Below are 23675 nucleotides of genomic sequence, written 5' to 3'. Positions count from 1 at the left end.
GTGCTCATGCAGCAGTCAGATCTCCAGATCTCTCATGATAGTTGCTGGAAGGTGCCCTTTTTTATATGCCCAGGATAATACTAACCGCCACTCTGGAACTGGGAAAGAATTTTCCCTCAGGCTAGATTGGCCAAGGATCCTGGAGGATTTTTTGCCTTCCTGTGGGCATACAGCAGTGGACACGGGAGAAGTGGAAGAGAGGTAGGTGTGAATTTCCTGCATTGTACAGGGGGTTGGACTAGATGACCCTTGGGGATCCTTCCAGCTCTATGTTTCTAGGGGGAAATGCCTTGCATCTCAGAACAGAGTGTCCATGAGGCAAATGAGCATGTCCACTGTTCAAAGCAGTACTCCTTTTGCTGGGGTGCGGCATAGGTGGGGTTAAATTGTTCTCTTTGCTTGTGAGGCTGGGGGGGGGGCTGATGGCTGAGAACAGCTGGCCAGGAAAGGGTGTTTGCTGGAAGCTAAGTGGAACCAGATGTTGGGTGGAATCCTTTGGCACTCCTGCTGCTTGGCTGGGGGCCAGGAATTCGGTGTGGGGGGCTGAAGGGGGGGAGCCAGCACAAACTCTCCCAGGGAGCAAGCGCCCGCCACTTCGTGCTCTGCACCCAGCCCGAATTGGGGGTGTTTGAGCTCGCCGCCCCGGACAAGGCAAACGGGGTGCCGGCGTGTGCCAGGCAGCTGTCAGTGTGGTGAGTGATGGGTGTTTGGAAGGGGGAGAAGGGAAGGAGGAGAAGGGCAGGGCTTGGGCCCGGTGAAAAGAGGACCTGGGAGAAATCTTCCGGTGCGCTCCCTAAAGTTGGTGCCCCTGCTGTATTGGGGCGGGGGAGGCATCTGGGGGAGGGTTTGCCTCTCAGTAAAATGTCAAGAGGGTTGTGGGACAGCCTGGGGGTGGGGGAGATGCACCCCGTGGCTCCAAAGTGGAAAGGATTTTCACTGTTCCGTGTTTAGGACTTTTCCAGGTGGGCTCTGAATGCGTACGTGTTCGCTTGCAGGCTTTGGGGAGTAGTTTAAGGATTTTGGTTTCTCCAGTATCCTGACTTCCTTTCTGCTCTTCTCTGAAGGCTGCACTTCCCTCTCGGCCTGTTTTGCCCTCTTCAGTTGCCTCTGAAACTTCCCTCTGGCCTTGTCCCAGGACAGGATGGCATGAAGGCAGTCTAGTTTAGCTTTGAGATCTCAGGGGTTCTTAGGGGCGGGCAGGAGGCTCTGGGGGACTGCAAATAAAACTCCAAAATGTCTGGCAAAATTTGTACTAGAGGGTCCTTCCCTCCAATCTCTAGGACCTGCCAACCAATTCTCCCACTTCTATGATCTTTTTGTTTTTAATTCTGTATTTACTGCTTTTTAACTCATCATAGCCTCCAGAGTGTGCTAGGTGCTGTACTCTTATGTAGCCTTAATCTGGGAAGTGAAAAATGATTGACTGATTGCTGTTGCCCTGGAAACTGCAACCTGGGACCTCCACCCATCCCAATCCAGTTTTGAGGCAGGGGCAAGTTTCCTTGGAGTTGCCATCAGTGTGTGCCAGTCCCTAGGAAGCACTTTCTTTTCCTGTCCCATATCTCACTTTTCACTTTTTAAAAAAGTTTCAGAGTATTATTTACTACCAACAATTGATACACATTCAGAGCCACAGTAGAAAATTAAGTAGGGAATGGAGATTTCTGTGTAACACAGAAGCTTGCACCTTATGCTGTGCTGTTACTGATCCATGCCTTACCACTCCCATCACCCCATACTGAGGAGTTCCTTGAATACCTTCCCCTTCAGAAAAAAACCCCATAATATGTAAAACAGTCACGGGTTGATGTTACTCACCGTCACTCTACGATGTACCCTGATTGTATTTTAATACACCAATTGGACTGCAGGTGAAAGTTGCTGCTCTCCATTTTATTTTGGTCCCAGGGGTGCAGAGGTTTGTTCTTAATTAAAATACTTGTTTCCTGGCTTGAGGCAGTTAGAGTGAGCTCTGGACTTAAGAATAAAACTTGAGAGGCTTTTAAATTCAACTTGGCAGTGACCACATTTATCTCCATGTTTGCCTGTCCTAATCTGCCCTTAGTAACACCCTTTCTTGATACCTCAGAATCCCAAGAACTGCTCCCTGTGTTACAAGAAAGGTGGTATTGGCTCCCTTAAAGTCCTAGCGGTTGATTCAGCATCTTCCTCTGGATCAAAACAAATTGGCACTTAGGGAAGTTTCATGATGGGGTTAAGAAGCGTGCTAGGATCAGCTCTGTGGGTGTGTTTTGTATGTATATGTATACATTAGTTCAAACAAGGGCTATATTTAGCCTTAGCTGGAAGAAATGTCTACACACAGGTTCCTTTCATCTCTTGAAAGGAGGTAGATTCTTGACATCAAAGGCCTAGCTAGACCCACCCATTACCAGACCTGGATTTATTTTTATCTACAGCTTGCTATTAAATTCCAGTAGTTGGTGATGGCAACCCCTCCCATCACTTCTCTTTGCTACCCTTTTCTTCTTCCCCTACAGGATGCTAGGCCTCAAATCCATTTAGAAAGGGCATCCTCTGATTTGAAAACCTTTCTGCCAGTCCTCGGAGTTTAGGGATTTTTTGCAGTTAGTTACTCAGTAATAATAGAAATGCACTCTGTACCTGTTCAGGAGCACTGGGACCAATTCCTCGTTTTAAGATTGTATTTATTAAAGTGCTTACCCCTTGATTTGTTTCACTTCAAGTCCTCAAAGCAGCTAAAGACAATTTTTTAAAAATGTAAGAGACAAAATTGGCTTCCAAAAGAAGCCAATAAATATGGTAGTATTAAGCTTAATGCCATATGTTATTCAAATTGAAGTGAGCCCCCAAACCCTTTGAAACAGGGAACCTGCTTCATAAATACTGATAATGAAGGAGCCATATGTCACTCCACGACCTTGTTGCCACCACTGAAAAGGCCCTGTTGTATGTTATTGCCCACTGTACCTCTGCAAAAGGGCACACACAGAAACAACTTGGAAGATGATCTGAGTGCACAGGGAGGGCCAGATGATCCAGGGCTGTGTCCGGCGAGCCACCATTCAAATCCCAGCAGATCAGCTGCAGAAGAGCTTGCTAGAAAATGCTGTGCTGGAGAATTGCAGGATGGTTAAAAACATTTCTTCACATCTCTCCAAATTTTCAGGCAGACAGCAGGCCTCAAGCAGTTCTAATATTGAAGGGGAATCATGGCAGGTGGCTTGGAAATCCTGCAGACAGCTTCCCACCTTCACCACCCTTAGATATTTCAGTCCTCGGTTCAACTTTGAAGCTGAAGCAAATGCAGAGTCTCTCTTCATGCTCCATTGCTCTGAGCTGTGGCCTGGTCTCTGCCCATAAGACATGGGTAGGGGCAGGAGCAAAGGACAGGTGGCACAGTCAGATGGGAACTTGGTGCGTCAGGTGGAGTGGCCTGGTTCTAGCTGGTGAGAGGGGAGCTGATACTCACAGGGTAGAAGCCTGCAGCAAAAAATCATTAGCCTTTCCCCCAATGTCCTTTTATGTACCTTTTCCCAGTGCTACATAGGGTTTCTAACCTCCAGGTTGCAGCCTGGAGATCTCCCCAAATTACAACTGATTTCCAGCATACAGAGGTCAGTTCCAATGGACAAAATGGCTGTTTTTAAGGATGAACTCCTGAGAGACCTCCTGTTTCCCCTGTTGGTTGCCAGCAGGAGGAATATATATATTTTAAATGATGCTGCAATGGTGGCCTGACATCACTTCCACAAATACCTGAAAGTGACATCAATGCAACCCTATAGGAATTGGGTAAAGCTCTGTGGTTTTAATAATAGAGTTTTGCTCAAATCCTAGAGTGTTGCATCAACGTCACACTGCTGTCGTGATGTGACTTCCGGTATTTGCCAGAAGTGGTGTCTCACCACTGACACAGCATCACTTCTCCCATCCTCACATTCCTGCATCCCTCCCCCAAGCTGGTTGGAGGCCATCAGGAGGCAACTTTAACAACCCCACACCCTGATGTTCCCTCAACTTCCCAAGCCCTGTCCTCCCCAGGCTCTGCCCCCAAATCTCCTGAAATTTCCCAGCCCAGAGTTGGAAATCCTACAACTACAGTATCCTTTACTTTTGGGGGGATAATCACAAAACTAATCTTCTGAGACCATTATTTGCGTGTGTATGATGTCTTTACAGTTTGGAGATGATCTGAATGTAACAGATGCCTGTAATTTTCTTAGTCCCTCCATTCCAAGCATCTGTTCAAGGTAGTTCAGGCCACACCACACGTTTAAGTCTTTTTGGCTGTCACAGGATTCTTGGGATAGGTTTCAAGAGAAGGATTTTCCATATTCTTGCCAAAGAAACCAGATATTTCTGGGCTCAAGCTGCAGGGAGTCCCTGGCCCACTGTGGGTTTCTTCAGACTGTGCTTCTTATAAAACATGTTTTTAAATGTACAATTTGAGTAGTCTTAATCCATTTGTGATAGATTAAACAATGATAGTTTGGCTAGCTTATTTATTCTCTGATTTCATTTAACTAACTTTATTTGTATCGCACTTTTCTTCCCATTAAAGACCCAAAGCGGGGACCCATCATTCTCCTCACCTCTGTTTTATCCTCCTAACAACCCTGTGTGGTAGGATAGGCTGAGCATGTGTGACCAGCGTTGCCAACTCTGGGTTAGGGAATTTCTGGAGATTGGGGGGTAGACCTGGGAAAGGCAGAATTTGTATAGGGAAGGGAGCTCAGCAGAGATGTAATGTCATACAGTTCGTTCTCTGAGCTGCCATTTTCTCCAGGGGAACTAGTCTTTGGGCCAAGCTACAAGTGACTAAATGACACTTGCCTGGCAAGTTGAGCACAAGTGAATGGCAAATGAACAGGAGGAATACACGTGAGTGTGTTCACTTGTCAGGCAAGTGTCATTCGTCACTTGTAGCTTAGCCCTCTGTAGTCTGAATAACAGTGGTAATTCTAGGAGAACTCTAGATCCTGCCTGACTGGCCCAAGATCACCCAACGAGCTTCCATGGTTGAGCAGAGATTAAAAGCTGGGTCGTTCAAATCCTAGTCCAACATTTAACCACCTTATCACATAGATTTTCAAGATAAAAACTTCTTAAGATAGCAGGATTTCAAAATAACTGAACAGTTTACATGTGATTAAACCAAGATCATGTTTCCTACATTATTAATAGTCTGTTTTCAGAAACGTTAATGTTTTCCAAATGTTGTAATACAGCATTCTCCTATGTACACCGGAGGTTTTGCTCCCTTTCCATCCTGGTGATAAGAGCTCTGTGGAATTCAAAAGGTTACACAGTGTTCCATTATTCTCAGCATAAGTTTGCTATCTGGCCATAATTTCAGTCTGGTCCGTTTAGCCTTACCCAATTCTATGGTTAAATATCTTCTCAGATAAGAAGAGAACTCTGCACATGTTCTGAGGCCTTCTGCTTTTGGTGTCAAACTTTGGGCAATCAAAAACTGTTATTCCCATCAGTGCATGAAAAGGTAAGATTCTTTCAATGAGCAGCTGGACGAATATCCGTTGGGATTGCTTTAGGCTGTTCCTGCATTGGGTAGAGGGTTGGACTAGATGGTCTGTAAGGCCCCTTGCAACTGTATGATATTCTGTGATTCTTACCCACTTTTCTGTGTCTCGGCTTTAATACAAACAACCCCTGTCTGCTGTGAATACACTCTACCTCTCACTGGCCTCCCTTTCCCCAGGCATAAGGATGAAACCCTTTTCATGTCTGCTTCTGGCAACGCTCCTGAGAGCTGCAATCTCACAAGAACCAGAGGAACCCGACACCTACACGGTAAATGGCCTGGCTCCAACCATATAATCTGTCACCCAGAGGGGTAACCATGGGGAGGGAGGCAGCGAAGCAGCCGCAGACAGTTCATGAAGGAGAGGTCCGTCGACGGCTATGAGCAATGATGGCTAAACTGACCCTCTGTATTCAGGGGCAATATATTGGTTGCTGAGAAGGGCCAAGGAGGAGTGGTTTTGGCCACTGTGCCCTTCCTTCTGGGCCTTTCAGGGTATCCGGTAGACCACTGTGGAAAACGGGATGCTGGGATAGATGGATCATTGTCTGATCCGGCAGAGCTCTTCTTATGTTCACCTCGCCCCCTCGTCCAGGATAGTGGGTCCTGATGGTCTTAGGGTTGCCATCCTCCAGGTAGGGGCTGGAGATCTCCCGGAATTACGACTGATCTTCAGATTACAGGGATCCGTTCCCCTGGAGAAATGGCTGTTTTGTACGGCATCACAGTCCAGTGAGGTCCCTTTCCTCTGCAAACCCCACCTTCCCCAGGGTCTGTTCCCAAATCTCCAGGAATCTCTCAACCCTGAGTTGGCAACCTGGATGGTCCTAAGATGCATCCTCATCTACGGTTAAGAGTGGCTGGCATGAAAGGACTAGCATATGCTAGGAAGGAAGGAAGGATCAAATCCCTTATTGCAAACCCAAGCTTGGACAGCCCTTAAAGCCCCCGAACCGGTTTCCAGCACAGTAGCAATGAAAATGTTTGACATTGAGCAAGTGAAGGATGCTCTTCCCTCACTGTTGCATTCCCCTTGACAAGAGCTAGGATTAGCAACAGAGCACAGTTTTCAGTAACGGGCTTATCGGCACGGGCAGGGTACCCTTCCGACTCACAACTGGCCACGATACAGGGGCAGGACTCACAAGAGAGAGGGTTGTGTTTCCATGCTGGCCTGAGCCCCAGTACCTCTGTTTAGAAATTAGCTTGTGTAGCACCAACAAGACTATAATTCCAGGTCCACAGAACTGAATGGCTCATTTAAACTGTTTACTTTTGTCCTTCTGTGTTAGGAATGCACTGACGGCTATCAGTGGGATGCAGAGACACAGCACTGCAAAGGTACAGATCCCAGAAAGCCACAGGGTTGAAGGTGAGGGTGGGAGAGGGCTTCTATGGTAAACAGAGGATAACTCTGTTTGCCTGTGTTACCATTGGCACTGTTGCCAAGAAACACACAATCACACCATATTCAGACATTGCAATAAACCCTGGTTTATAAACTCTGGCTTGGCCCAACCCTGGTTAATGGCAACATCTAAAGGCAGATGATCCCACAAAATGGAGTTTGTTGGCTAGCACCAAAACAGGATTTCAAAGTTTGTTGCTGATTTGTTAACTGGAGCAGATACTAACAGTGGTTTGTAGCAATGTCTGAATTCACAACTACCGTTGAGTAGCACTGCCCCTGGCAGCCACCTGGCCAAAGAAGTGGAAGTATGAGGAAGGTAACCTCCCTTCTGAGAGCTGAAGTTTATGCACAGCCTGTGACTGTTTAAACTCAAGTTTGTTTACAAACAAGCCATGGGTTAAGGCAGTCCAGATGTCTGAATGCAACATATCCAAACAGCAAACAGGAAATCAGGTTAACACCATTCCAGGGGCAGCTATGTAGCTGTAACCATTGTGCGGTCCCCAGAAAAACAGTAAGTGTCAAGCTTCGCATAGGGATTTTGCAGTGGGAGGAGCTTTTTCAGGTGCTACATTCTACTGTTTGGCACACAAAGTTCCTGCCCACCAAACAGACAGCAACCTGGCTAACAGGGTTGCCACTCTCCAGGTGGGGCCCAGAGATCTCCCAGAATTGCAACTAATCTCCAGACTGCAGAGTTCAGTTCCTCAGGAAAAAATGGCTGCTTTGGAGGTTGGACTGTTTGGCGTTACATCCTGCTGATGTCTTTTCCCTCCCCAAACCCCACCATCTCCAGACTTCACCCCCAAATCTCCAGGAATTTCCCAACCTACAGTTGGCAGCCATATTGATAGGTCAAATGCCTGTAGGTCCTGGAGATATCAGATGCACCTAGAAATGGCTGCTTTTCCATGGAGTTCCCGCTGTTGGCCCGAGGTAGATGGTTGTGCACAGGCTGTGCCTGCCATTTTGGAAGCCTTTCGGGATCCCCACTGGAGCTGGTGGGATAGTAAAGGCCAAGGCTCCTACTGGCTGAGATCCAATGAGTGAGAAGGGACTGTTCAGGGAATCCCACTTAACTCTGCTTTCTTCCCTCCTCAGATGTGAATGAGTGCGAGACGATCCCCAATGCCTGCAAAGGGGAAATGAAATGCATCAACCATTATGGGGGGTACCTCTGCCTCCCCCGCTTAGCCACCGTTATCAATGATGTGAATTCTGAAAGAGCCTCCCCTCCCAGCCCTCCCCGACCGAGGCATCCCTGGCCCCCACGGCTACACCCCGCCTCCCGACAGAACTCCTGCCCCCAGGGCTATGAGCCAGATGGACAAGGATCCTGTTTGGGTGAGTGGGGATGGAGGGTGCAAGAAGAAGGGCAGGGACTGCTAGTTCCATCCTGGGAATTTGATTCCCAGGTATGCGGAGGCCTTATTTGGATAAAGAATGCTGCATATAGGGAGAGAAGCCTTGCCCCCCCATGCCATTTTCCTGACCTGAAATGACCTGGGGGTACATTGTTTGCCCCACTGGGGAAACTTACAAGTACATAACACAACCTAGTGTGTTTGTGGCAGGGCTGATATTTTGAACATGCAAGGTACCTTCTCTGCTTTATAGCCCAGTCTCTAAGCCACACATATAATTTGTGGTCCCAATCTGCAACGTGGCCAACCTTGCCAGTAAAGATTACAAGAAGCAATGAAGTAATAAATACCGTTATTGTTATCTTTGAAACGAAGCAGCCAATGGTGCATCAGCCTTCTTAGGCCACCTGGGATAGCAGGATTCTGATGACAGAGCAACACAGAACCCCAACCACCTGCAAGCAAAGCAATCCAACTTTATCCCAGTGGAGATTTGTGGCTCAGTGCTGGAGCTTCTGCTGTGCACGTATAAGTTCCCAAGTTCAGTCCCCAGCATCTCCAGTTAAAGAGATCAGGGTAGTAAGTGATGTGAAAGGCATTCACTTGATAGAACCATGGCTAGTCATGGCAGGCAGTACCGTGCTTGATAGACAAATGGTCTGACTCAGTAGTTTAATTCATAATAATGCTAATAATAAGGCAGCTACCTGTGCTGATGTGACCCTTCCTGGCTAACTCCCTAGAAGTCTGATTCGAGCGACTGTTCCACTTGCCTCTTGCTTTCCTTTCTATGCTGAGAGAGCTGCTCCTTTCTCCATAACTCCAGCTGTGCATTTTCCTTCCATACAGACACAGACGAGTGTGAATATGATCTGCATGACTGTCAGCCCAGCCAGCAATGCATCAACACACCAGGCGGCTTCCACTGCCAGTGCCCAGATGGCTACCGGAAAATTGGCACAGAGTGTGTGGGTGAGTTGGGCAGCCAAGTGGTATTCCCAGGGGTCATTTCGTAGAAAAAGAGCTGGAGGAACTCATTAGCATAACTCATTAGCATATGCCACACCCCTTGCATCACCAGAAGTGTGTCATTAGCATAACTGATTTGCGTATGCCACATCCCCTGACATCACCTATCCTGGCTGTTTTGGACCCAATCCTGGCCATTCAGGGCTGAAATTGGGCCCAAAATGGCAAAAAGGGGTTGAAAATGGCCAAAAAGGGGCACAAAATGGTCAGGATTGGGTTGCTGCTGAGTGAGAGAGTGATCCACCACCCATCAGAGGCCGGATACAGGCCGTTTCAGCCCCAATCCAGGCTGAAACGGGCCCAAAATGGCCGGGAGTCAGGTGGCTGGGGCCACCTGACATGTAACCTCTTTGGGGAACTGCATTCCTGTGCATTCCCCCTCAAAATGAGCCCTGGGTATTCCTCCTCTAGAAGCTAAGCAGTTCCAGGAAGGTGGTGCTAGGATTCAGGCCTTCTCAGAAGCTGCCATGTTTTCTGACCTAGAAGCGGTATCTGTGAAGCCTAAATCCAGCAAACACCACAATAAATTGCTTATCGCAATGCTCTCTGGGGACTACATTTTGAGGTTCCAACTGTCCTTACATTAAAATCTGATCCCAACATTGCCATGAGATCAGACTTAATGAGTCACTTTCCAAAGTTCTCCTTGCAGCAACTGAAAGACCAACAAATTTATTGCATCATAAATTTTTGTGAGCTGGCAACCACTTCATTAGATGCACAGTGCACAGCAATATGTATATTCATGGAGGGAGAAAATGAAACGCTCAGATCTTGCAAACTGGAGGTTGTGGCTTCCTTTATTAAGCCATCTCATTTTGGTTCTTCCTGTTTTCCTACTGCCTTCCACTTTTCCTAGCATTATTGTCTTTTCCGTTGAGTCTTGCTTTCTCATGATGTGATCAAAGTACAATAGCCTCAGTTTTGTAATTTTAGCTTTTAGGGAGAGTTCTGTTTGCCTTTTTGGCCCTTCATTGTATCTGTAAAACTCTCCTCCAGCACCACATTTAACATAAATCAATTTTCTTCCGGTCAGCTTTCTACACTGTCCAACTTTCACATCCATACATAGTAATAGGGAATACCCTAGTATGAATGTCAAGTTTCCTCATTGTCAACCTTAAAATTGTGCAATTCCTCAGTAGTCATTACTTTTGTCTTCTTGATGTTCAGCTGTAATTCTGCCTTGGCACTTTCTCCTTTTCATATAATATGTGCTCAATTAAAACAAATGCATAAATAATCAGCTTTAGCAATAATAATACAACAACAACAGTGCTTATATACCACTGTTGTAGACAGATTAGTGCCTCTCCCAGAGCGGTGAACACGTTAGTGTTATTATTATACCCACAATACAACTGGAAAGCTGGGCTGAGAGGAGTGACTTACCCAAGCCTACCTACTTAGCTCATGGCAGTAGTGGGATTCGAACCAGCAGAGTGCTGATTCGCAGCCGAACCACTTAACCACTGTGCTACTTGGGAACATTTTGTGAATCAAATTGTCATATCAAATTTTTATCATCTCCTTCTCAGATGAGTTCAGGAGTATAAAGTTCTCCCTCCCTCATGTTATCCTCACAAACAAACTTGTAAGGTAGATGAGGCAGAAGGAGAATGACTGGCCCCAAATCACCCATTGAGCTTCCTACCCAAGCAGATACTTGAACCCAGCTCTCCCTGCTTCTAGTCTCATATTCTCCACTGCTACACCCCATGCTCTTTTTAGCCTGAACATCATTACCTGCTCTAGTATCACAACTGTAATCAAGTAATAACAATAACAACAACAACAACAACCACAATAATAATAACTGCACTTATATACCCCTCTTCTAGACAGATTAGTGCCTCACCCATAGCGGTGAACAAGTTAGTGTTATTATTATCCCCACAATACAGCTGGGGAGCTGGGGCTGAGAGGAGTGGCTGACCCAAGGTCACCTAATGAGCAGTAGTGGGATTCGAACCAGTAGAGTGCTGATTCGCAGCCAAACCACTTAACCACTGTGCTACCCTGGTATTAAAAAATGGTTACCAGCTTTTGTTGCCAGGACAGCAAACCAACCCCCACACAGTGTGTTTGCCTGTTCTTTTTTAGAAGGAACAGTCTAATGCCCAGGATTCTTTTGTTCCCTAGTGAACAGCAAAAGAACTCTGTGCGTGCTCAGTGGCACAGCAAGGCGGTGATGGGGAAGATGACACAATGTCTTTATTTTCCTGCCCTGTTGTAGATATTGATGAATGTCGATATCGCTATTGTCAGCACCGCTGTGTCAATTCCCCAGGCTCTTTCTCCTGCCAGTGTGAACCAGGCTTCCAGCTGGCCAGTAACAACCGTTCCTGTGTGGGTAAGGCTTGCCTTCTCCGTTCATGGCTTCATTGCAATATAATTTCGCTCTGTAGTGCATTGCTGTTCCTACAATAACACAGAGCTGACATAAGTTTGTTCCCAGGATGTCAAATATTTGCTGGGTATTTACTAAATGTTGAGCGAATATTTGGCATCAGTATTTGATATCAATACATGCTATCTGGTTTCAGTATTCTAGCTTGACAGATATAGCATTTGGAGTATATGAGAGTTGGAAACCTAAAAAAAAAAATTCTTATTTGACACCTGTTAGGTTTGGATACACTGGAGTGTTTCTATGTGCAGAACTTCCTGCTCCTTATGAACAGGGGTTGGCTGCTAGAAACAGCAGCACTGTGCTGGGGGGTAGGGGTGGATTTCAGACCGCTAAGGGATGGAGAAAATAAAGTTGTGCTGCACAGGCAGAAATCCTTCCATCCATAGATATGCTCCAATGGACCCAAACTACAGTCAAAAAACAATCAAGACATATCTTTCAAATTTCAAGCCATATCATCCCAAATAAAACCCATGGGAATCCACCAGTGTTTATGTATCATCATTCCTGTGTGGGCCTTCATGGGAAATCATTCCAAAAGGAGGAGAGGAAACACACTAGAAAGGATATTATGTATTTCTGTGTTGCAAATATAGGGGGGTTCCTCATCATTGAACTCCCCCTAGTATCTGTCCCAAGGCCCTCCTGAAACCTTCATTTGTCTCTGCTATGAAAGAACATGGGTTCCAGGAGTCTGGAACAATCTTGTGAGGGAATAACAAGGAATTATTAACAGCCAGTGCAGTTACACAGGCTTAGCTGGCAATGAGGATTTCACAGTGGGTTTCCGGGTAAAAATGAGTTGTGAGGAGCGAAGGAAAAGAGAGGAAGGGAAGACAGCATGGATCCTTCTAGAATAGTGGTGCAAACCTCTAGGTGGGGCCTGGAGATGTTCTAGACTTACAACGTCTCTCCAGATGGCAGATCAGTTCCTGTGGAGAAAATGGCTGCTCTGAAGGGTGGATGCTATGTCATTATACCCTGCTGAGTCCCCTCCCCAACCCCTCCTCCCCAGGTTCCACCCCACCCCCCCAAATCTCCAGGAATTTCTCAACCAGGAGATGGTAGGAAGCTGCGGGCATCAGGGGCAACAAGACAGAATGGGTGGCGCCATTGAAGGGAGTAGGAGATCTGCAGGCAGCGTAGGCTAGCTGTGGATGGCTCCTGCCAGAAAGAGAGGGAGACAGATGTGCTTCCCTTAACTGTGCCCAGCTTCCATAGTCTGCTTCCTAGAAAGTCTCCTGTTTCAGTCACATCTTTTGCCACTTTCCCCAGATGTGAATGAATGCGAGATGGGTGCCCCTTGTGAGCAGCGCTGCTTCAACACATATGGCACGTTCAGTTGCCGGTGCAACCAGGGCTACGAACTGGACCACGATGGCTTTACCTGCAAAGGTAGGTAGGTGGGTCTTTCCAGATGCCCCCTCCCCAGTTCCTGCCGCTTAGCTCTGCCCTTAGATACCTCCTCTCTGTACTTTTCTTGATTATGTTAGAATTTTACCTTACCTCTCACCTGATACTTCCTGCTAGGGTTGCTAACTGTGAGTTGGGAAATTCCTGAAGGTTTGAAGGTTGGAGCCTGGGGAGGGTGGGGTTTGTTGAGGGGCCTCTGTGGAGCCCACAAAGTGGGCTCTGATCCACAGAATCTTATTCTGGAATAAAATCTTGCTAGTCTTTAAATCAACACGAGATTCCGATTTAATTTTGCTGCAATGGACATACATCTTTTCCTCTGGAATTACTCCTCTGTGTTTCTCTCTGTCCTGCCCCTCCATTCTCCAAGCGTCTCCCACGTTAGCATTAAAGATTGGCATTAGCTCCACGACACTCTCCCAGCATATTCCGACCTTCTTATGAGATGATGGGAAGAAGAGAGACCCATAAAGCTTCCTTCAGTATGGGGGTGGGGGGTGGGGTCTAGGTTTCAATCCTTGCTTTGCCATGACCTTGGCTACCATGACAGCAACTTTGTAAGCCTGTATAACCAGTGATCTGTGTGCTCCATACTGTGTTGGTTGTTTACTGGTCTACTACTATGGCATTAGCAACTCTCCTAGGCACACTTCCTTAGAGCCAAACTAGATGGATTGTTATGTTGGTATCTGCCACGGGGATACCGCTGCCATTTTAAAACCTAAATAGGACAATTTAAAAAGGCCACAAGAGATCAGGCCTACAGTGTGGCAAGACAAGGCCTCTTGTTTTCCCTTCCCCCATACCTCCCCAAGTGCAGAAACATCAGTCCATGGCTTTTCAGCACTTGGAACGACGCAGGGTGGGGACAAGAGCACCTTGTCCCACTGTACTTCAGGCCCTTCAGTAATTTTTTAATCACCCATTTTAAAACAGCAGGTGACATCCCCATGGCGGACATGAGGACATTGTGATGCCTAGTTTGGCCCATAGGTGTAAGTCCCAAAGTACTCAGTGGGGCCTTCTTCTGACAAATTGTGCAGAGGCTTGCACTGTAAACCTCCCTGGATCACAGAACTACTTTGGATTGTGTACTTTGTGTTCCTACGCCTTGCCCAAAATAGTTCCAATGATTAAAATTCTCAGTTGTCAGTACAACATCAGTCACGGGTACTAGATAAATGAGAATAGAGTTGATTTGTGAAATTAATTATTGGTTACAATGGGAGGGCCATTGTTATGACCTGTACTTTCTTTGGGGTAGATTTTTCTTTTAATCTTTCCCTTCACACCCTCTGGGTAGTTTGCTGCCACCAGGAATATATTATTCCAAAATATTTTATTCAAATTTCCCCTTTGGTAACGTGTTTAAGCATCAGGCTCCTTCGTGGTTCTATGTGGCCCTGAGGATATGAATGGGATATAGCAATGACAGCTACACTGGGATATAACAAAACAAAATAAATGTTTATTTTTCAAGAAGCATATTGGTTTCATAAAAGTAGTTCTTAGCTCTCAAAGTTACTTCCTATAAACTCATTCACACAGATCTCTTGTAAGGCTTCACACACAGTTAGCCTCTTTCTCTAGGCTCTATATTTCTCTCACAGAAAACTCCTCAGGCAGCACACAGCTAGCCTCTCTTTCTCTTATTCACAGAAATGTGAAACCTGCTCAGGCAGCACACAGCTGGCCTCCCTTTCCCTGACTGAGTGTCCTTTCACAAACACGCTCAGTTCAGGTTCCACACAGGTTATATTTCTCTCATAAACCCTTCAACATATTCAGGCAGCACACAGCTAGCCTGCTTTCTTCTGACTGCAAAAAAACCTCTCTCTCTCCTCTCAGTCTCAAACTGCATTCACTCCGCCCACCCTCTCAGTCATCAACCAATCATATCACTCACTCATCCCTCTCTTTCACCCCCCCCTCTTCACCTATCTCACACCAAGCATTTAAAGACACAGGCACCCATTTCTTGAAATCATTACAACCATGTTTCTTGAATTTAAAAGGGGGTAAGAGACAGTGTATTGCTCCGACTATTCCTGATTATCCCTGCAAAGCCTCAGAAGCCCCCTGAGTGTTCCTGGATCTCCCTCTGTTGTTTCAAATTTCCTTGCATCTGTGCCTGACAGGTGCAGAGATCACCATCAGGTTGTCTACCAGCCCAACAGTGAAAAGGCTCTTTGCTGTGGGGGAAAGAAATGCAGAAGCCAGCAGGAACAGAGGCTGTGCGAGACACTTTTGCAAGAGAGTTGTAAGCGAGCCCCCCAGTTCAAATCTCATCTCTGCCATGAGCTATCTATAGTGCAAATCTCTTTTGCTGAGTGTCTGGACCGTCTGCCACTCCCTCATCTGCAATATGGGTGTAATGAGACTGGCCCACCTTAGGGGGCTGTTGTGTCTGGTTCATGTTTCTTGTGCCTTTCCTCCAAGGAGCTCAGTGTTGTTATGCATAGTTCTCCCTTCTTCATTTTATCTTCACAACACCATGAGGCCATTTTCACATGCCTGTAAACGCCCTCGGAAAGTCACGCAAAACTCGTGGCATGACGGCGTCTTCATAGCATGATTTCCTGTTTAATGGCATGATGATGTCAGAAATCATGCCATTAAATGGGAAATTGCACTATGAAGACGCCACCATGCCGTGGGTTTTGCGCGATTTTACAGAGGTTTTAGGCGTGTGAAATGGCCCGAGATAAGCTATGTTGTGTGACAGGCTCAGAGACACCCAGAAAACTTCACGGAAGAGTGTGGTTTTGAACCCAGATCGCCAAGATGCTAATTCAATGCTGTACATGTTATACCATGCTGACTGTCAAGAGAAAGTATTTGAAACACTTGAAATGGAATAATAACCATACTGAATATGTACAAAATGCATCATGTATTCTTGGGAATCTGCACCGACCCTATGTTGTGTCAGGGCAATTTTTACAATAGTCCTGTACAGTAGCCCAGTATTATCTCCATATTGCAGAAGTTTAGGAGGACAGCCCTGTTGGTCTGCAGTAGATCAGCAGAATTTGAGTCCTGGGTCACCTTAGGGACTCACAAGATTTTCAGGATGTTAATTTTCACCCTTTGACCACAATGATTGATAGCCAAATTTCCTCCCATCAAAACAACCACATCTTCGTGGTCAAAGGGCAAAAATTAATACCTTGAAAATTCTGTTGGTCTCTGAGGTGCCACAGGACTCAAATCTTGCTATTATATTGCTGAGTTTTATTTTTTAATTGTATTTATACCCCACCTTTTTTACCCAATGAGAACGCAAAGTGGCTTAAATCATTCTCGCCTCCCTTTTATCCTCACAACAACCCTGTGAGGTAGGTTAGTCTGAGAGTATGTCACTGGCCCAAGGTCAACCAGTGAGCTTCCATGGCAGAGTGAGAATTTGAACCTGTGTCTCCCAGATCCTAGTCCGACACTAACCACTGCACCCCCTGGCTCTAAGTCTTTGCAACTGAGGATGTGGGGGAGGGCTAAGGTTGAGTGGCCACCTCAAGCTCTTGGCAAGAGTCAGATTTAAACTACCATTTTGCTTTCTTTCCTTGGCCACTACACCAATTCTCAGTGTTTGTTCATCTCCCTTTCAATTTATAGAGAAAACAGAAAGTCCATCTTTTGGAGTTTATTTTGGTGGATTGGGGATGGTGCTTTTACTGTCTTCATGCTGCTCTTTCTGTTGCTTGCTTTGTATGTTTTTAAATAAGTTGTTTTCATCTATTTTGCAAGTTACCTTGACTTTTGGAGAAGGCAGAATCTAAATACATACCAAACAAAAGTCTGTATGGAACAACTAGCCACAATGCCGTCATTGCGTGCTTGGTTTTCAGGTCTCACATCCAGACATGTTATTATCCCTGATTTTAGACTCTTGTGATTTGAGAGGCTGGACTATATACAATCCAGTGTCTGAGTGACTCACTATGACAGCCTGAGGCCCGACTAAGAATGTTTTCTCTGCTTTCCAGACATCGACGAATGTAGCTATTCCACCTATCTGTGCCAGTACCAGTGTGTGAATGAGCCAGGGCATTTTTCATGCGCCTGCCCCCAAGGATATCAGCAACTGAGCACCCGTCTCTGCCAAGGTAATCCACTGCCAATGGTGCTTTGTGATTGGCAGGCATTGTAAAGTCCTTGGTGTTTGTGTGTCCATTCACAAATCTGGCTGGCTTCATAACAAAGCTGGGTGAACAAGTTTCATACACAGTATAGGCATGGGGTGGGCATAACATTTAAGGTTGGGACTTACTTGGATAGCTGATGTTTTAAAATATAAAATTTCTAAGCAACGTGGAACACTGGAAGTTCCTTTTTTCCCATGGAGAGAAATCTTTCAGTTGAGTTGGCCTGGCTTGCCTCACCCCTCCTCTGAGTCTAAGGGCATATGAAGCAGCTTATACAGAGTCAATGTGTTGGTGTCTCAACATGAGCATTATCTACTTTGAATGGCTCTCCAGGGCCAGGTGTTTCACATCACCTACTTACCTGCTCCTTTTGACTGGAGATGTCAGGAACTGAACCTGGGACCTTCTGTGAATGAAGCATATGCTCTGCCCCTGACTCACAGTCCCGCCCTACAGGGCAGATGATGCCCAGTCTCTATGGGCAATGCCAACATGCAGCGAGGTTGAAGATGTGGATTTGAAGGAGGTCTAGTTTCATGGCTGGAGGAAATGAAGAAAGGCTGGCCAATGAGCTGGCAAGTAACTGAGAGCCAGTTTGGTGTAGTGGTTAAGAGTGCCGGACTCTAATCTGGAGAACCGGGTTTGATTCCCCACTCCTCCACTTGAAGCCCTCTGGGTGACCTTGTGTCAGTCACAGCTTCTAGGAGCTCTCTCAGCCCCACCCACCTTACAGGAAGTTTTGTTGTGGGGATATTAACATACTTTGTAAACCGCTCTGAGTGTTGTCCTGAAGGGTGGTATATAAAGCAAATACTATTATTATTATTATGTTATTAATTAACAACAGGTGAGAAGGAAACTGAAAGGCAGGAAAGCAGGAAGAAGGTACAGGTGGGCTATCTAATAGTAGCTTGGTCTTTACTCCAAAGTCGCATAGCTCAGACTGAGAAGGTTGACCTGAATCACTGGCTTTATATGAGCAAGTAGAACCTTATTGGCCCTTGGTGTCACCTGACTCTATTGATCACTGTAATACCCACTTCTGTCCATTTGTGGTGGTGCTACTGGGCTGCAGCAGACATTAGGCTAACAGCTCCCTTGTCCTGCAGGCTGCCTCAGAGAGCCAGGTGTCTGGATCTTTATTTATGTACTCCACTACACCCCGCTTGTCTCCCCAAAAGAGTACCCAAAGTGGTTTACATCATTCTGTTCTCTATTTTATCCTCTCAACAGCCCTGTGAGGTAGGTTAGGCTGAGAGTGTATATCTGGCCCAAGGTCATCCAGCGAGCTTCCACAGCAGAGTGGAGATTTGAACCTGGGTTTCTCAGCTTCTAGTCTTGACACTCTAACCAGAGGCCCCACGTTGAAAGCCTTGGCCCTTCTCACCTAGCCAACCAAATACCTGACCTGGCATAATCCCTAATGGGCTGTCCTGGTACTTGGAAGACCAGTGGAGCAGGAGGCAGACTGGTTTGGGGATCCAGAAAATATGGAGATAACTGCTTGTTCAATTGCATTCTTCAGTGTCCAAAACAGCCCCTTCTCATTTACTCTGCTCTCCTAGATATTAATGAGTGTGAAACGGGAGCCCATCAGTGCACAGAATCCCAGAATTGCATCAACTTTCACGGTGGCTATCGGTGTGTTGAAAAGAACCGCTGCCAGGAACCATACGTGCAACTCTCTGAAAAGTAAGTATGTTAACAGGGCTGAGGCGATACGAAGTTGTGGAGATGCTCTTGCACCTGAACATGTAATTAATTGGAGAAAGACGATGCCTAGCTTTAAAAAAAGAATTACAGAAGTCTTGCAATAGCTATAATCCAAGACTGATAAACAGAACCTCATCATACATAGGCAGGACAGCTCCAAAGAACAGCTCTGGAAGAAGGGTCGAATTACAAGATCATACTGTTGCCTTCAGTGCCTTGCTTGTGAGCCTCCCGGAATCATCCAGCTGGCTGTAGTCACAAACAGGATGGTGGACCAGGTGGACCTTTGTTCTTAATTACAGTGAGGCAATGTTTACATTCTTCACTTCTGCATTAACATAGGGTGAAAAGTATGTAACTCTGTGAGACTCGTGCACTGTGCTACTGGAATGCAAGACTTTAAGGTAGGCGTTGCGATGCATCCCTCCCAAACTCAAAATTTGTTCCCACCACAGCCGCTGCCTCTGCCCGGCCACAAACCCCCTCTGCCGAGATAAGCCGTCGTCTATTGTCCATAGATATATGAGCATCACAGCTGACCGAACGGTGCCCTCTGACATCTTCCAGATCCAAGCCACTAGTGTCTACCCTGGTGCTTACAACACTTTTCAGATTCGCTCAGGAAGTGACCAGGGCGAATTTTACATCCGGGTGAGTCTGCTTCTTAGCGAATGCCAGTTATTCACCACCATGGGCTGCTATCTCTGCTGTGGCATTTGGTGAAAGGTTGGGGAACTGGCAAGAAACTGAGCTGATGTTTGCTTTCTGACAAATCTTGCAGCCCAGCAAGTTGGCAGTTAGTCCACACTAAATTTACATGCATGCATGTGGCCTATTTGGCTTATAGGCAGTAGTCCGTGGAGCCTGCTAAACACCTTTCCTAGTGTCTACCAAGCAGTTTTAGAAAGTGGGCATGGCCAGGTGGGGCTTTTGCCCAGCGAGGCTTCCAATTGGCCACTGGAGATTTGATTGGCACTGCAGATTTTTTAAAAAAACGTTGGTTTGGAAGCAGCTGTCATCACAGCATAAGGGTCTTCACTGTGTTACTGAAGGTAAGCTACAGTAGTCATTTTGTGGGTGTGCCTGCCGTGCCGTGCTAGGATTTCAAAGATGCCTGCAGACCTGTTGGGGACCACTGCCCATAGGGAAACACTTCTTTCCAGCTCTCTGAATGAGCCTGGGGTGAAAATCAAGATGGACGGTGTATTCCTTCTGGGGAGTCACTCTCTTTTTTTTCTCCCTGCAGCAAATCAACAACATAAGTGCCATGCTGGTCTTGGCCCGGCCTGTGACGGGCCCCCGCGAATTTGTGCTGGATTTAGAGATGATAACCATGAACACCCTGATGAGCTACCGGTCCAGCTCGGTGCTGCGCCTGACCATCTTTGTGGGAGCCCATTCCTTCTAATCAAGCTGAAATGTCCCCTTGCCTGGCTGGGAGGGGAAAGGTAAGTCTGGTTTGCAAGATAAAGGGTAGTAAGAGTCCAGTAGCACCTTTAAGACTAACCAAGTTTATTGTAGCATAAGCTTTCGAGAACTACAGCTCTCTGTCAGATGCATCTGATGAAGAGAGCTGTGGTTCTCGAAAGCTTGTGCTGCAATAAACTTGGTTAGTCTTAAAGGTGCTACTGGACTCTTTACTATTTTGCAACTACAGAATAACACAGCTAACTCTTCTGGTAAGAGGAAGGAGGCTGTCATAGTTACTCTACCCATTTTATTTACTCCCCACTCCCCCAAAATGGGCTGGACTAAGTTCTTTTCTGATAATTTTGTTTGCTTACCAATTAAAAGGCCATCATGACAGCTAAGCCAACACATTCCAGTCAATCATTCCTTGTTGCTTCCCTGGTTTATGACCTGTTCTTAGGTTGCCCCACTTGGAAGGATTCTGGGGTAGAGAACAGCAAACTATAACATATAAGGACAATAATTTAAAAGGTACCTGGGCTGCTGCTATTCTACACCCTCTAACCCAGAGGCTATAATCCTTGGCCTTGGGATAACAACAACAACAACAACTACGCTTATATAGACAGATTAGTGCCCCACTCAGAGCGGTGAACAAGTTAGTTATTATTATCCCCCCAGTATAGTTGGGGAGCTGGGGCTGAGAGGGGTGGCTGACCCAAGGCCACCTGCTCAGCTCATGGCAGTAGTTGGATTCGAACCCGCAAAGTGCTGATTCGCAGCCGAACCACTTAACCACTGTGGTAAGGTGGTTTGACCCACAATTGATATGGGGTAAGCGAAAAGCATTTGCACATTCTCAGAGTCCCCCTGCCCGCATTATTTTTTTACTTTGCATTCCAAGCTCAGCCCTGGAATCCTGACTAACTTTAATTAATGGAGGGAGAAATGCAGGGATGGATGCAAGAGGTACTGCGACTGAATCCAGATTGAAAGATGAACTCTTCTGTTCTGGGGCTTAATCCCCAATATGTGTGTTTTTTCTGCTTGTGACAACACAGCGACTTCATGCAAAGGCACTCTGCATGGATTTAGAGATGCTTTTCCTTATTAACTACTTCACAAGTCCTGGGTCTGAGCCAAGGTGCTGAGACTGAGCTGCGTCAAACCCCTGGGTGCAGCTCTCTGTGCTAACAGGGCAAACTTCCAAGGAGAATTTCATGTGTCCTCTCTGGATTCATTTTTTTCCTTCTCCGTCTTGCTTGCAGAAATATGTGCCTGGACAGGGAAGAAAATGGAGAGACCAGAAGGGGACTACTCAAGAGCCAGGGAGGGATGCAGCAGCCTTGCCTCCCTCCCAGAACGATCAATAGCTGTGACCGGATGAGGCCTCCAGCAGCCCCAGGTGTGACTTACAGTTCAGCTGCCCACCTTGGCAACACCGCCCAGACCCTCCACCGCCACTGAGTCACAACAGTGCCAGCAATGAGCCTGTCTCCTGCTCCAGGGGAGGGGCGGGGGAGAGAGCCCACCCCCTGTATCTTGGAGCATGGAAAGGACTTTGGACCCTGTTGCAAATCTTCATTTGTTTTCTGGTTAAAACGAAAAAGACAAACAAAAATTAGTAAAAGGTTTGAAAAGGAAACCCATTGGAGAGAGACATTCTGTGTCCCTGTATGTCTTGTTGAGACTGCTTCAGACAACGGTCAATTTCCACCCTCATTCCTCCTCCATAAGGGCCCCCCACTACTGCTGCAACAAGGCAAGTTTATCCCCCAACCCAACCCTGATCTCTTCAGGACTTCCCTGAAGAATGTTTGTTCCTTCTGGCTTTTGGATCCCAATTCCTGCCCCAGTGTGGGCTTATGTGTCAGTTCACACATGCATTTGCCACCTAGCGACTGGTGTGTGTGTGTGAGTGAGAGAGAGAGAGAGAGAGCCATCCCAGTTGAACTGGCACAGCCAGAACTCATACTTCTTCCCCCATCAATTCAGACGCAATACTTTCCATCTGGCACAACTTGCCCATTCATCTAACTCAAGTTCTGAGTCACTGTGGCTATGCGTGTCTGTGTGAAACAGCCACAAACCTATCACAATTGCCACGAGGGACTGACCCCACCCGTCCATTAGTCCAGTATTCTGTTGCTGGAAGTAGCCCGCCAAATGACCAGCTTGGGAAGTTCATAAATCATGTGGGAGGAGCTGAACCTCTCATGTTTGATGGAAGGGCTGGAGTGTTACAACGCTTATCTCAAGCTATGAACTCACTGGGGACATTTAGGCAAACCGCTCTTCTTCACACTCCCTGCAAAAACGGTGTAACAATGTTGGCCTCCCATTCAGGGCTGTCAATAACAAGAGAACGTGTGAAGTGTTCAGAGCATGCAGACATCACGAGGTTCCATTTCTAGCTTTTGGTGCTGAACTAACGCTCGTGGTGGGCACAACTAGGTGCAGCTGTGTCACATGGAGATACCCAGGGCTTTTTTTCTGGGAAAAGAGGTGGTGGAACTCAGTGGGTTGCCCTCGGGGAAAATGGTCACATGGCTGGTGGCCCCGCCCCCTGAACTCCAGACAGAGGGGAGTTTAGATTGCCCTCCATGGAGGGCAATCTAAACTCCCCTCTGTCTGGAGTTCAGGGGGCGGGGCCACCAGCCATGTGGCCATTTTCAAGAGGTTCCGGAACTCCGTTCCCCCGTGTTCCTGCTGGAAAAAAGCCCTGGAGATACCTAGCAAAAGCGGCTGGTTTCTGGTTCCATCAACCTGCCCATAGGAAAGGCTCTTTCTGCAGGTAGCTCCCCGCCTCGCTGGACCTTCACAGTTATGTCTAAATGCCACCAACAGCCTCTTCTTTCAGTGCCTTCTTCAAAGCCACTCACAGTAGCAACAGTGTCACATTAGCACATGGCAGTCGGGTCCAAATGTTAATGGGAAGAACAGTCCTTCCTTTCTGACTCAATTTTAAGAGTAGGTAAGTTCTCCAAGTATATATATTTTTCGAGAAATATGGTGAGATTTCTTCCATTCCCGATTCTTAATTTGGGGGGGGGGGGGGAAGAGGTTAAAAAGGGAAGCAGAGAAGCACATCAATGGCTGCTTGTTGCTGTCTGGAGAAAACAACAGCAGTGAAAGTACTGGGTAAAAAACGGGTTACGGCAATCGCTTTCATTTTATACGTTTATGAAAGTATCTTTCTTTAAAAAGTTTATTCATGGATGGGGGTTCAATTATACTTAGTATTAAGGGC

The 23675-nt window shown here is 46.6% G+C and overlaps 1 protein-coding gene across 1 annotated transcript; it reads left to right on the top strand.

The window, feature by feature from the left end:
* The first annotated feature begins 569 nt into the window (after positions 1 to 569).
* On the top strand, positions 570 to 22070 carry EFEMP2 (EGF containing fibulin extracellular matrix protein 2). The gene is made up of 13 exons (XM_054976846.1): positions 570 to 692; positions 5390 to 5485; positions 5705 to 5796; positions 6820 to 6868; positions 8040 to 8282; positions 9152 to 9274; positions 11568 to 11684; positions 13020 to 13139; positions 17144 to 17263; positions 18868 to 18994; positions 19471 to 19666; positions 20262 to 20463; positions 21694 to 22070. Exons 3-12 carry the CDS (start codon positions 5713 to 5715, stop codon positions 20421 to 20423), a joined length of 1341 nt encoding a protein of 446 aa, XP_054832821.1. The 5' UTR covers positions 570 to 692; positions 5390 to 5485; positions 5705 to 5712; the 3' UTR covers positions 20424 to 20463; positions 21694 to 22070.
* Positions 22071 to 23675: the final 1605 nt, after the last annotated feature.

The sequence above is a fragment of the Eublepharis macularius genome, chromosome 1 (genome assembly GCF_028583425.1).
Source record: "Eublepharis macularius isolate TG4126 chromosome 1, MPM_Emac_v1.0, whole genome shotgun sequence".
Taxonomy (NCBI): domain Eukaryota; kingdom Metazoa; phylum Chordata; class Lepidosauria; order Squamata; family Eublepharidae; genus Eublepharis; species Eublepharis macularius.
Note: the sequence above shows the minus strand (reverse complement) of the source record. Positions and strands in the feature narration are given on the sequence as shown.